The 13001-nt window shown below is 41.9% G+C and overlaps 1 protein-coding gene across 1 annotated transcript in view; it reads right to left on the reverse strand.

Moving 5' to 3' along the window:
• Window positions 1-6544: 6544 nt before the first annotated feature.
• Window positions 6545-13001, reverse strand: part of HINT1 (histidine triad nucleotide binding protein 1) — a 31898-nt gene continuing 25441 nt past the window's right edge. Inside the window, exon 3 of the mRNA XM_082243471.1 lies at window positions 6545-6878. Coding sequence (XP_082099597.1) covers window positions 6714-6878 — 165 coding nt within the window. The 3' untranslated portion in view covers window positions 6545-6713. The remainder of the gene's footprint in view (window positions 6879-13001) is intronic.

Raw genomic sequence — 13001 nt, forward strand, 5'->3', positions numbered from 1 at the left:
CATGTGCCTAACCCTCACTTTCCTCTTCTGCTCTATCCGACACCTATGTCTAGTCTTCCCTACTTTACATCCTGGCCACACCCCACTTTTAGAGCAAACTTGACAGAATTTTGACTTGGACAAAGTTTCACTAATATTTAGCCACGCCACAGTGTTCAATAGAGTTCTCCTTTGTAAAAGAAACCTTATGTGAAGCAGAGGATAAGTACTGTTGTAATTGCACGTCGCTAGGTCAGAGGAGGTAAGGGCGGAAGGCAAATAAAGTACTTAAAAACCCCGGGGATCAACTACCACAAATGATTCTATGAACGCACCGTTACTTTCACATGGACACTTAAACCATGTAGTAAACTATACAATAAAGAAAGAAAAGGTCAATTGCAACCACACTACTCTATTTACTCAGACAAGCATATCTAATGCCAACAGCCTAAGTCTCTAGATATGGTGTGAACAACACTATAGGTCTAAATAGCTCTGAAAGATTAAATTTATTTTATCTTCTCTATAAGGCCCCATTCACACTGGCGACCTGTGAAGTCGCGGTGCGCTGCTCGGACCGCGACCTCGGAGCAGCCGGCACGGACTTAATTTCATTGAAGTCTATGCAGGTCGCTCTGGGTCGCCCCAAAGAAGCTCCGGACCCTTTTTCTAAGTCGGAGCGACTTGTGTCGCTCCTATTAGAATGGGTCCACAGCTTCTCTATGGAAGGCGACCTACGGCGACCTGTCAGGCGACCAGGTCGCCTGACAGGTCGCCCCAGTGTGAACAGGGTCTAAGTGCCGGTTCACACTAGGGCGACCTGTGAGGCGACCTGGTCGCCTCACAGGTCGCCTCCCATAGGGAAGCTGCGGACCCGTTCTAATAGGAGCGACACAAGTCGCTCCGACCTAGAAAAAGGGTCCGGAGCTTCTTTGGGGCGACCCGGAGGCGACCGCCATAGACTTCAATGTTATGAAGTCCGTGGCGGCCGCTCCGAGGTCGCGGCGCTGCTCGCACCGCGACCTCGGAGGTCACGGTGCGAAGTAGCGTCGCTGCAATGTGAACTGGCGCTTAGATCTGATGTTATTATAAATACCTGTAAAATATTTACATCCAGAGCACTATAGTACTAAATTGCAAAGTCTCTTCACCGCAATTACAAAGCATCCATGTAAAGAAACGGGCAGAGATCCATGTTTTCCAAGGCCAAGTATGTTTTCAAGTTGCAAATGATCCACTGGACAATGAACCTCTATATCTGCTGGTATCAGATCTGACATTTCTGATGGGTAAGCAGACAAAAGTTTTATTTTGGGATCCTCATTTACAACCTGGCATAAACTCATGCCTTACTAATAATCACTTACTTATAGTACCCTGTTGGTCTATTTTGCAGTGATAGGAGAATATGTCTCTAGCGCTGAAGCCCTCTTGGTGTTCTGGGTTTGGAGGTGCTTGTGTTTTGTTCCTGATTATTTTTTTCCATAGAATAACTTCCCTTAAACTTTTTAAGGCTCCGATTGCATACCTTAATATCAAGTGGGGATATGGGATTTTTGACTTACCGAAAAATCAATTTCTCTGATGTTCATTGGAGGACACAGCTCCTGATATTCATAACCATTGGGGTTTATACTGCCCCCTACAGGAGTAGGACACTAGGCAGAAAAAGAATCTGGCTACGCCTATGGGCAGTCCCAAGGGGTATACTCCCTCTCCCTGCTATAGTTACAGTGCCTTGCAAAAGTATTCTACCCCTCCCCGGCATTTTTTGTGTTTTGTTGCCTCACGACCTGGAATTAACATGGATTGTTTGAGGATTTGCATAATTTAATTTACAGAACATGCGCACAACTTTGAAGATTTTTTTTTTTACAATAACAGAAAAAGTCAATGTGCATAACTATTCACCACCCAAAAGTCAATTCTTCGTAGAGCCACCTTTTGCGGCAATCAAAGCTCCAAGTCGCTTTGGGTAAGTCTCTATGAGCTTGCCACATCTTACCACTGGGATTTTTGCCCATTCCTCCTTGCAAAACAGCTCCAGCTCCTTCAAGTTAGATGGTTTGTGCTTGTAAACAGCAATCTTTAAGTCTGACCATAGATTTTCTATTGGATTGAGGTCTGGGCTTTGACTAGGCCATTCCAACACATTTACATGTTTCCCCTTAAACCAGACTGGGGTGACATCTAAATTATCCAGCCCGTTGCCCAGTCTGGCAGTTGCTTGTAGATGTCACAGGAAAAAAACAGAAGAAAAAAATTAAAGCAAAAAAAAATGTTTTTTGCCAGTATCAGAGATCCCACCAAGGAACTAGGTTCTTACTCCTGACTAGGCAGAAAAAACTGAGTAACTATAGCAGGGAGAGGGAGTATACCCCCTGGGAATGCCCATAGGTGTAGCCAGATTCTTTTTCTGCCTAGTGTCCTACTCCTGTAGAGGGCAGCGTAACCCCAAAGGTTATGAAGATCAGGAGCTATGTCTGTCAATGAACGAAAGAGAAATATTACATTTACAGTATTTTAAATAATGTGATACCAAATGTAATTTTTTTAAAATCATAAACAAGTCATACTTACCCGGGGTCCCCTGCAGGCTCTCCTGGCTCCCCCCCCCCCTTCAAGTTCCCCCATAGCAAGCAGTTTGCTACAGGGGCACTCATGCAGGCTCTCTCTCGAGCCACAGTATGCGCGTCTATTGACACACATCAACTGCGGCCAGGATATTTTCCACTCTGTATGCCCATATTGGATGAAGAATGTCACAAACATCCCCACTCCTTTATGTGTGCTTATAGCTGCGGGGCATTGAATGCCTTGACTGCAGTGGATTAGGTGGCAGTGGGCAGAAGTAACAGAGGTTGGATTTATCCTTCATGTTATGGATAGTGTAGAACCCACTGACAATGGGGTACTTTGACGTAGTGGTGGGCTTGAGCACGATATGGTCATATGGTGGGACTAAATCCCCATTTTTACTAATTTTGATTGCCTTGTTATAATTGATAGTCATTTATTTTGCCTGTGTGCACTATCCTCTGCAGTTATAGAAGTAACAGCTTCCTCATTCCTAATCACGACTTTAATTTTAGGTGTTTTTTATAATTTGGTGTATTATTTGCAAATGCATCCAAGGATAGCCTCTGTTTTTAATAAAAATAGTTGAAACTTTTTTTTGGACTAGCTGTAGTGTGCCATGAAAGTTTTGTACTGCTTTGTATAATGCCCTAACAATGTGCACCCTTCCCCTGTTACCTTGTTTTAAATCGCTCTAAACAGTTTCCATTGATGCTCATGCAGAAACGCATGCAGAAAGATGCCTTAACCAAAGTGGGGCTTGTAATGTGGTGGAAGTACCTTTAAAAATTGTATACAGTATAAATTAACTTATCCAATTTACTGTTTTGGCTTGTTAAACACACAGCTGGAAACTGCCAAGTGCATTTCTGTAAAACAGGTTTCTTTATGCTTCCAGGGTCTTTTAAAGGTCCATTTAGACCTGTCTGTTTCAATGCATTATGTTAATGCTCCAAAGTGAACCAAAATCAGACATGAAGGATATTTTCCAATGCAGCAAACCACAACCCACAGTAATGCATTACCATAAGTTGTGGTGCGCTGCAATGCATATGCATCAGTGCTGTGTTGGGTTAATGTGCTTGGGTGTCATTGATAATGAATGGCACAACATGCTAATGCATGTAATGTTCATTTCCATCATGCACCACACCGGAGAGGTCTAAATGAGCCATAAAAGGCATGAGATTGGCGAATGTGCATTAATTGCCAATCTCCACATGTTTTTTTTTATTCAGCCAGCCAGAATAAATATATATAAAAAAAAAAAAAAAAAAAATTAGATTCCTTCATCCACACAAACCAGATGGATGGAGGGAATCCCGCCACTGCTGGGGTGCTGTGTTCTGACAGCTGCAGCAGCCACCTTCAGAATACACTGATCAGTTGCTGATCAAGAAAAAAGTCTTCAACACGTCGATCAAACAAAGTGGGGACTGCCACACACTGATCAAAAGTCGGGTCCCTGCTGATTTTCATCAGTGTATGGCCAGCTTTTGGGAGAAAATGCCATCTTCTAATAACTTGCTCACAATGAGGTTGATTCACCAAAACTGGAGAGTGGAAACTCTGGTGCAACTCTGCATTAAAATCAATCTTTTTTTTTTTTTGCCAAAGTTTAAATGAACAAGCTGACGTTAGATGCTGATTGGCTACCATGCACTAGAGCCCTGCGCGGAACTGTTTTATTAAACCCGCACCCGTTGAATGTATGACCAGGACCGCCCGCACCCGCAATGTTTGTGTTCCACTCCCGCCCGTACCTGCAATGTTTGTGTCCAATCCTACGGTTTTGCCCTATACTCGCCGTATAAGACTACCCTCTCTTCTGAGGCAACACCATTTCATATCAGTGGAGCCATCACGTCCCTATTAAATATTTTAGCCTGCTGGATGTGCCCTAATATGTACTGTAGCTTCTGCTACATACAGAACTTCTCTATTATTAATAGTTTAGCCCGCTGGATGTGTATACAGTAAGCTTTGGCTACTTACAGAACGTCCCTGTGCTGTAATACTCTATGTACCACGCTGAGCCAATAACGGCAAGCTGTGTATTCTATTATTGCATACAAAGCCTGCTCGGATTGGCAAAGGTTGTATAAGCTCGCCTCTCTGACTCAGCCAATCCGAGCAGGCGTTGTATGTATTAATAGAATACACCGCTTGCCGTGATTGCCTCAGCATGGTACATAGAGTATTACAGCACAGGGACGTTCTGAAAGTTGCCAAAGGTACTGTATACACATCCAGCGGGCTAACATTTTTAATAGGGACGTTCTGTAACTAGCTGAAGCTACAGTTCCTGGCGTAAAGGACGACCCCCGATTATTGGGGTATCTTTTTTATTTTAAAAAAGTCGCTTTATACGCCGGAAAATACGTTACACCAAATTGCACCGTTCCCCGCGGGTCTCCGCAAAATTGTTTGACTGCCCAATTAAAACAATGTGGGTTTGTGGCGCGCTTCAGAAGTGAAATGTTAAAATATTAGATGATGTGATAGATATTTAAATTATTAAACTCAATAAAGTGCTATTTTTTTAAAATGACATTTTTTTGGCTGCACACTCCACACTCCCTGAGGAAGTCACGTGATGTGACGTAACGCGTAGGAGGAGCCGCCAAACATCGGAAGTGACGTTAGAGATCGGAGCGAAGTTCTCCCGACGCTGATTTTAACAGTTTTATGCGCTGTAGCTACCTGCTAATTGTAAGTGCAATTGATCATTTTATGAATAAACCGATTTTAAATACTGCACCATGATGGCCTTTTATGTTTATCGAGCCTGAGGTCGAGATAGGAGGTGAAGACCCCACAAAGTATAAGCACCTTATAACGGACAGAACAGGATTACCCGGAAGCAGGAATAGGATATTGGAAAGAGGGAAAGCCCCTAATTATCACCCCGAAGGCTAACCTATATATACACAGGCGTATTTTACACCTTATCAAGGTGAGAGTTTAGAGCACCTAGATGTGACACCTGGTGGAGGCAGCAAGTCACAGCACTTTTTATCTGCACAGAAGCACGTTTTGGTTTTTAAAGTTGAAGAGATTGAGTTGAATTACACCATATTGTGGATGATATTTAATGGACACTAATGAACACTGCACCTTATTAATTTAATTTATATTGATTTAAGAGTGAAAGCACAAAGCACTTTATATTTTTTGGAGCAACTATTTGCACATTGTTCAATTGGAATACGTATTTATTGGTTGTCTTTAATATTTTTTGAAGATTGAAAGCACTCAGCACTTTTAAATATGTTTAACACGGTATAGAGGGAACACAGATTGTTTATACATTTATTTATTTACGTCATCACGTTTATATTTGAAGTGGTAATATACCCCAGCCAAAAAAATATGTCATTTTAAAAAAATAGCACTTTATTGAGTTTAATAATTTAAATATCTATCACATCATCTAATATTTTAACATTTCACTTCTGAAGCGCGCCACAAACCCACATTGTTTTAATTCTGTATCAACTGGTTCCTGGTACCAGTATCGTGGTGCAGCAATAAGAAGGAAACATACACTACCTCAGATAGCGCAGGAACCACCCATACACATAAGATTGTTTGACTGCCCACTCCCGCCTGCAGCAGAGGTAAAACCACCCGCTCCAGCAAGACTTACATTGGGTCCCGTGGGAGCCCAAACCCAATGCAGCCCTCTACCATGCACAGCTGCACCAGAATTTGCACTCTCTAGTATTAGTAAATCAACCCCAAACTTTGCATTGCTTTATGTGACCGAGCTGACGTACACTTTCTTTATCCTGAACTGATAACTGCAAAATGTTTTTGTTTTGTTTTTTTCCCCCCCTTTACAGACATGGGTATTTCTATACCAGTTATTGCCAAGTCTTTTACATAAAGTAAACTCTACTTGGCTATATCAAATCTTTAGGCAAACCAGTCCCTTAATGGTTACAATCACAGCAAACTGTATAAAAAAAAATAAACACACAACTGAAGTAATCAACTAATTTTATTGTGCCATGCTCTACTTCCACATTAAGCAGGTCAGAAGTATTCTCGTCTGAACAAGTAATTATGTACCAAAAGTGGACATTTAGAGACTGCATTTCTGACAGGACAAATTGAGATTGCTTTGTTTTTATCATGTGCATTGCGGCCCATTAGCCTGGAGGCCAGCCCAGCTGACGTCCGCCAAGAACATGCAGGTGAACGTGGTACACAGACTGGCCACCATCTGGTCCCTCATTGATGACCAGCCGAAAGCCTTTTTCCAAGCCCAGATCGGCAGCGCATTTCTTGCCAACAATCATCAGATGTCCTAGTAGCTGTGGAATGAGAGCAAAAGGATAAAAGGTTAACAATGTCTGCACTGTAATGTTTACACTGTAAAAATGATGCAAAAGTGACAACAGCCAACGTTATACAGAGGGCTTCTAATTCTATGATTATACACAATGAGTTTTCCCTTACAAATATAAGAATCAGAAGTGTGGACAAAGCAGTTGCTGTTCATAATTGTATCACTTTAGTCCCAGGGAACAATAAGTAGAATTAAAAGGCAAGTTTATATTAAAGACCACGATCAGTACACAGCACTAGCAGCCTGTAAGCATCACAACGTTTGCAATGGTGAACAGTCACGGGTCATCTTGATCATGTGGCAGTGAAAAACGTTTCTTTCTTCCGGCATGCCGTTCTGAAGGGAGGCAGCTCAGAAGAGATTTTCATTGGTCAGCAATGCGAGGCCATTGCAAGTATTAGGTTACTTCTTCACTAAAAACTAAACTTACTCTTTAAAGTCATAATCCACCTTTAGCAAAAATCGAAAAAGCACCCACACAAGCAAATATTAAAATGTGCATTTATTACATTTTTGCATTGAAGCCTGTAGAGCATTGGAACCACAACCAGTGTATGGTAGGTGTGATGCAAAGGCTCCTGAAAACTTTCTCCCAGGTCCATACAGAAGTAATCAATGAACTACAAGTGTGGTGACATCATTGTGTTCCACTGGGATTTATAGGTCTCTGTGCCACGGTGGCAGATAGGAGTCTTTCCAGCACCTCGAAACTCAAACCAAGGATGGGTTGAGGGTGGGGCTCACGACCGTATTTCATGTTGCATCCTAAAAAGAGGGTGTGCCATGAAACATGGACAAATTGGGCTACACTTTTTATGGTGCAGTGGGGAGGCGGCAAGGTTAATGGGAAAGCAGTGGATTAATTAGAGCAGGGCTGTCAAACTCCACTTCATCGAGGGCCACATCAGCATTATGATTGCCCCCAAAAGGCCAGTTTTATCTGTAATACTAGATGTCCAGAGTATCCCAACCCCCTTACATCAGATATAACAATAAATGTAAATGTGCATTACAAGGGGTGGCAGGCTAAATGCACAATATAGGGGCTGTGCCACATCCTCATGAGAAATGTCTGGAAGTGTATAGGGAAAAACATGGACTTTATAGGCAAATGCATAGAAAAAATACCAAAATGTATTAATACAGAAAGGACAATTTTGTAAAAAAAAAAAAAATAAATAAATCATGAATAATACATGAACACAATATAAAATCACGAGCCTTGATAACCACGGTCATAAAACCAATTCCCCTAAGAGGATAATGATAAATACCAGAAGCCCCTCAGGGGATATTGGCATGCCCGTGGCACTAGGTGGTGGTAGATCAGATGTCAAGAGTCTAGGGTCGGAGCTGGGAAGCAGAAAGTGCAGAGTCTGGAGGAGGCCCAAAGAAGGGCTGCAGCTCTAGCAAAGATGTGAGGGCCACATGAAATGGCGTGGAGGACCGGATTCGGCCCGCAGGCCTTGTGTTTGACACATTTGAATTAGAGGATATCTATACTAAAACTACAGTTCTTCTTTAAAGAAGGCCTTTAAACTGGGACAGAAGAGGTATTATCTCTAAACACTCAAAGGAGGTGGTCTTCTTTAAAGAATGTGTTACCTCCACATTTCATAATCCTGATTTGTGCCTGCTGTACCATGTATTTGTATGAGAAAGTATCCTGTTCACTTTGTATCAGGGTGGATTTGATTTAAAAACTAGTAAACAAGCGTGATTTAAATAAACTCGATTTAAATCATAACTTTTAAAGAGCAACTGTCCTCTCTGACCCGCTGTTTGTTTACTCACCGACAATTCCATTCACTGGGACAGCTGGCGATGCGACAGTGACACAAGGTGAGGGATGTGGTGGCAGCAGGAGAGTGGATGCCCGCTAACAGGTGCTGCCATGATGGATCTGAAATGACAGGTGCTCTTTAAGAGCCAGTTTACACTACTTGGTCACCTAACAAGTAGCGATCCATGCTGTGCAATGGAACCGTTCTAATCAGAGCAACTCAAGTCGCTCCGACTTAGAAAAAGGTTCCTGCACTACTTTTGGGTGAAGTCGGAGTGACTTGCATTGACTTCTATTATGAGAAGTAGTTTGCAAGCCGCGATGAAGTCGTGCTGCATGGGCGACTTTGAGTCACCGCGATGTGAACCGACTCTAAATGTAAGGACTCATTTTTGCAGGTAGTGTGAAATTGTGTAAATACATCAATGCAGTGCATGTTCGCTCAGCTTGTTTACCAAAAATGTAAATATTGCAGAATATACAGCCTCATGATACATAACTAAGCTCCATTTCATGCTGAATAAACTAAACATTACTAATGTATCTTAGATTTTTACTCCAAAAGCAAATAAAAAAAAAAAAAAAAAAAAAAACAAGATTTTTTAAAAATCATTGATTTTTATCCACCCTGCTTTGTATTGCTTCCTTTGTGTGGAAGTCTTGGTGTTCCAGCCAGTCCCTCTGCTTTCCTATTAAAAATGGACAACACTAGGCGTGAGTGCAGAGTGGTCAGTTTTCTGGTTGAGCTGGGAACTCAGCCTGCTTTCCTCCAATGATCAGATTTGTGCTCACACTCTACCCCCCCCCCCCCCCCCCGCACAAATTAATTCATGCCCAGGAGAGTTTAGAAAAAGTCCCAAGTGCATGAGACCTATATCAGACCTTTGAACCATAAAAGATTCCTGCAAATAAAAATTCCTAAAAACCCTTGATAGCACTATGTTTTTAAGATCTGCTTACAGGTGAAAGTCTATCTAAAAAAAATCGTAAAATCCACAATGCAACAAACGCTGTGCATAGTTTAAAATAATGCATTCCCAGCACTGAGGTCAAACTTCCAGTTCAATAAATCCCGTGTAATGCTAACTGACTGCTCTCTTCCTCGGTCATAAGACGGGTTAAGAGCGATCCTCCAGAGAAACCTTGCTGGGCGGATGATAAAATTAACTAGGGGTCATGAGCGGGAAGGACCTATAGAATGATGAATGTGCAATTTAATTTATTATGGCATGTTGAAAGATTGTCGCCATACTCTATGCTGTGTAAAATGTACCAGCTCAGCATGGAAAATCATGACGTATCTTTATTTCAGTTTTAAAAAGTCCCATGTGAAATTGCCCTAATGCATTAGGCATAAAATGGAACCTTTAGCCACTTCTATTAAAGATAAATGAGAAACACACCTGAATTAAATCTCATTTACATGACAGCAAATTACAGTTTTGCACGACTGATTTTTTTTTTTTCTCCTTGCCGTCATAAAACAGATGAGTGGTCAGGAACTCAATCTGTGAAAACATCATAAACCAGCATTTTCTAATTAAATCACAGAGCCTGTGTGAGTAATGGTAATTAGCCAAGTTGGCACTTTGGAAATGACTGTTCAGATAGATCTATCAAATAAAGTATGGAGGACAGAGAACATCTAATGGGCAACTGGCTGGTTTTAAAAAACCTGAAAAGACGACATGCTACATATGAAAGAAGACCACATGACCCAATTCTGGGCTAAAGAAATTATCCTAAATCTGAAAATGTTTAAATCGTTTTAAAACTGCAAAACGGTTTTCCTTACTAGTTATAAAAAACAGGATACAGCAGCCTTTAAATTCATTTTTCTGTTCCAGGCTCATTTTCCAGAGAATGGAAAGCAGAAAAAAAAAAGAAGGAAAGAGCTATTGCAATGTGCTTTGTTCTTTAGGCTACAGGAAGCAATGCAACGCCGCCACCTACTGCCAGAAACAAGGTAATAACGCCTTTGAATAAAATACATGCAGTAAGGGTAACTTGGGATGCACCAATTGAGTTAATTGGCATTTTGCCAATAGAAAAAAAAAAAAAAAAGGTGCCGATAATGGTGGCCAAACATTATCGGCAAAAAGTAGAAAACAAAAAATGCCAGTAATGGCTAAAAATAAATTCAAATTTATTTAAAATCGATGATATGGTAACCATACTAGATTACTCTTGCTCAGCCTGCGGCATGGATGGAGAAATCTCCACTGCCGCTATTGTGGTAAGACACCACCAAAAGCTGCCTGAATAAAGTGCCTCCCAATTCGAGAGTAGAATGAGAGCCTGGCCACAAACGCACACTGTCTTGTGTTTTGGGGCCATGCACACACCTCAAATTGGGAGCAGCTTCTGTGTTCCAACTGACAAGAATAGCACCACCTGCACCGGAATGCGCAGAACACCTGTGCAACCCCATCCCGGCAAACACGGGTGTAAACTGTATGCCCAAGGCCTAAATTTGGCTGATCCCTGTCGCCTATGGCCATCTTAAAGGCTAAAGTTAACTTTTCAAGAAAAAACATAATACATGCACATATTTTTGCAGAAAACCACATTTTTGTTTTTTTATTCTTTTCCCACAGGAGCCTGCAAAGCATTGCATCCGTAATCAGTGGATCAATGGTGCAACGTCAGTCCCTTGCAGACAAGTCCCACAGCATTCAGCCCACACATCTATACGGGCAGTCAGTTTGAAAGCTGCATGGATTGTAAATAAACTGCGAGGGCACTCATTGGCGAGCCTCTTTTAACACGCAATAACGTATCTACCAAGCACATTGAAAAGGCGTTCAAGTTACTCCTAAAACGCCTTGTGAGATTTTTTTTTCCCCCCCACTTTTGATGTTTCATAACAGTGTACTTAACATGCCAATAGTGTTTGAAGCACATTTACAGAGTGTTTGATAATACAAATAAGTTTGAAGACGGAATGACGAAACACGTCCGCGGCGTAATCACGTGGCCTCTGTAACTAAGTGACGAGTTGAGTGTGACAGCAGACTCGGAGGAACCAGGGAATCACAAGACTTGCAGGACATCAGCAAGGAGCGGAGAGATACTTCGTTCATGCCGATCACTGAGACTAGTTCATTGCTTGTACCTTGTGTTTACCATGCAAGTGCATTTTAATGGGTAAATGGGGGCATTAAAAGGTTTAAATATTATGCCATGTACCTCATCTCTTCATTGCATGCACTGTGGTTATGGATGAATTGATGGATGAGCTACCTATGTGGATGCAAGGTGGACTTATAATGCTGGGTAATAAATCCAATACAAAATGTTATCAAGGCGCATCTATGGCCATGATACGGTGAGTTCTCAATTTAAAGGGGAGAGGATCACATGATGTGTGGTGAAGGTACTGACAGGACTTAACCCAGTATTAAGCCAGTGATTTCCATCTCTGCCCATCCAGTTTGGCCATACTCTCACTACATCTATGGACTATGCATGAACTTTATCATTTTAATGAATTTTGTTCATTTTTCAGCGCCGCCTGAGCAGTTTGGCGATTTTATTATTCCAGCATTTTGTTTCCATATGTTTATTTAATGGCAGCAGCTAAACATTTATAGTTTTACTATAGGTGTAATTATTTAATCATTTTGGTGCTGGGGTAGTTTTTACTCTTTTGGATCACCTTTTTGTAGTTGCAAGTGTCAGTGACTGCCGAACTCCGAGGGTCAATTCACACTCTATGTGGCAACAGACATTTGACAGCATTGTAAAACGTCTGTCACCGCAGGGACACAAGGAAAACAATGGTTGCCTATGTCTCCCATTCACACTGCAACGTAGCCTAGCGCTGCAGCGTGCGGAGATAAAATGCACTGCAATAGTGGGCGGGGTGACACGCTGCCCGACAATGCGGTGCATTTTATCTCTGCACGCTGCAGAGCTAGGCTGCGTTGCAGTGTGAATGGGACACATAGGCAACCATTGTTTTCCTTGTGTCCCTGCGGTGACAGATGTTTTACAATGCTGTCAAATGTCTGTTACCACATCCATTGCAGTGAATGAAGTGCATGTTTTGTACGCTTCAAAAAATGCTGGCACAAGACAAAAAAGGAGCAGTGCAATGCAATTAATTGTGCATCACAATAGCCACTAGCGCAGCTTCTGTGCGATTTCAAGGAGGGTATATAGTGTGAACTAGCCTTGAGGCAGCATTTTTTCTGCCTCACCATGACAGGGAGCAATGCTATTGCTGCCATGTGTACACCTCCATCCTCGATCTTTAACCAATTTTGAGTTGCGTTGATAGGCATTCGGGCAGAGGTAGAAACA

This window comes from Pelophylax lessonae (assembly GCF_965119305.1).
Source record: "Pelophylax lessonae genome assembly, chromosome: 1".
NCBI lineage: Eukaryota > Metazoa > Chordata > Amphibia > Anura > Ranidae > Pelophylax > Pelophylax lessonae.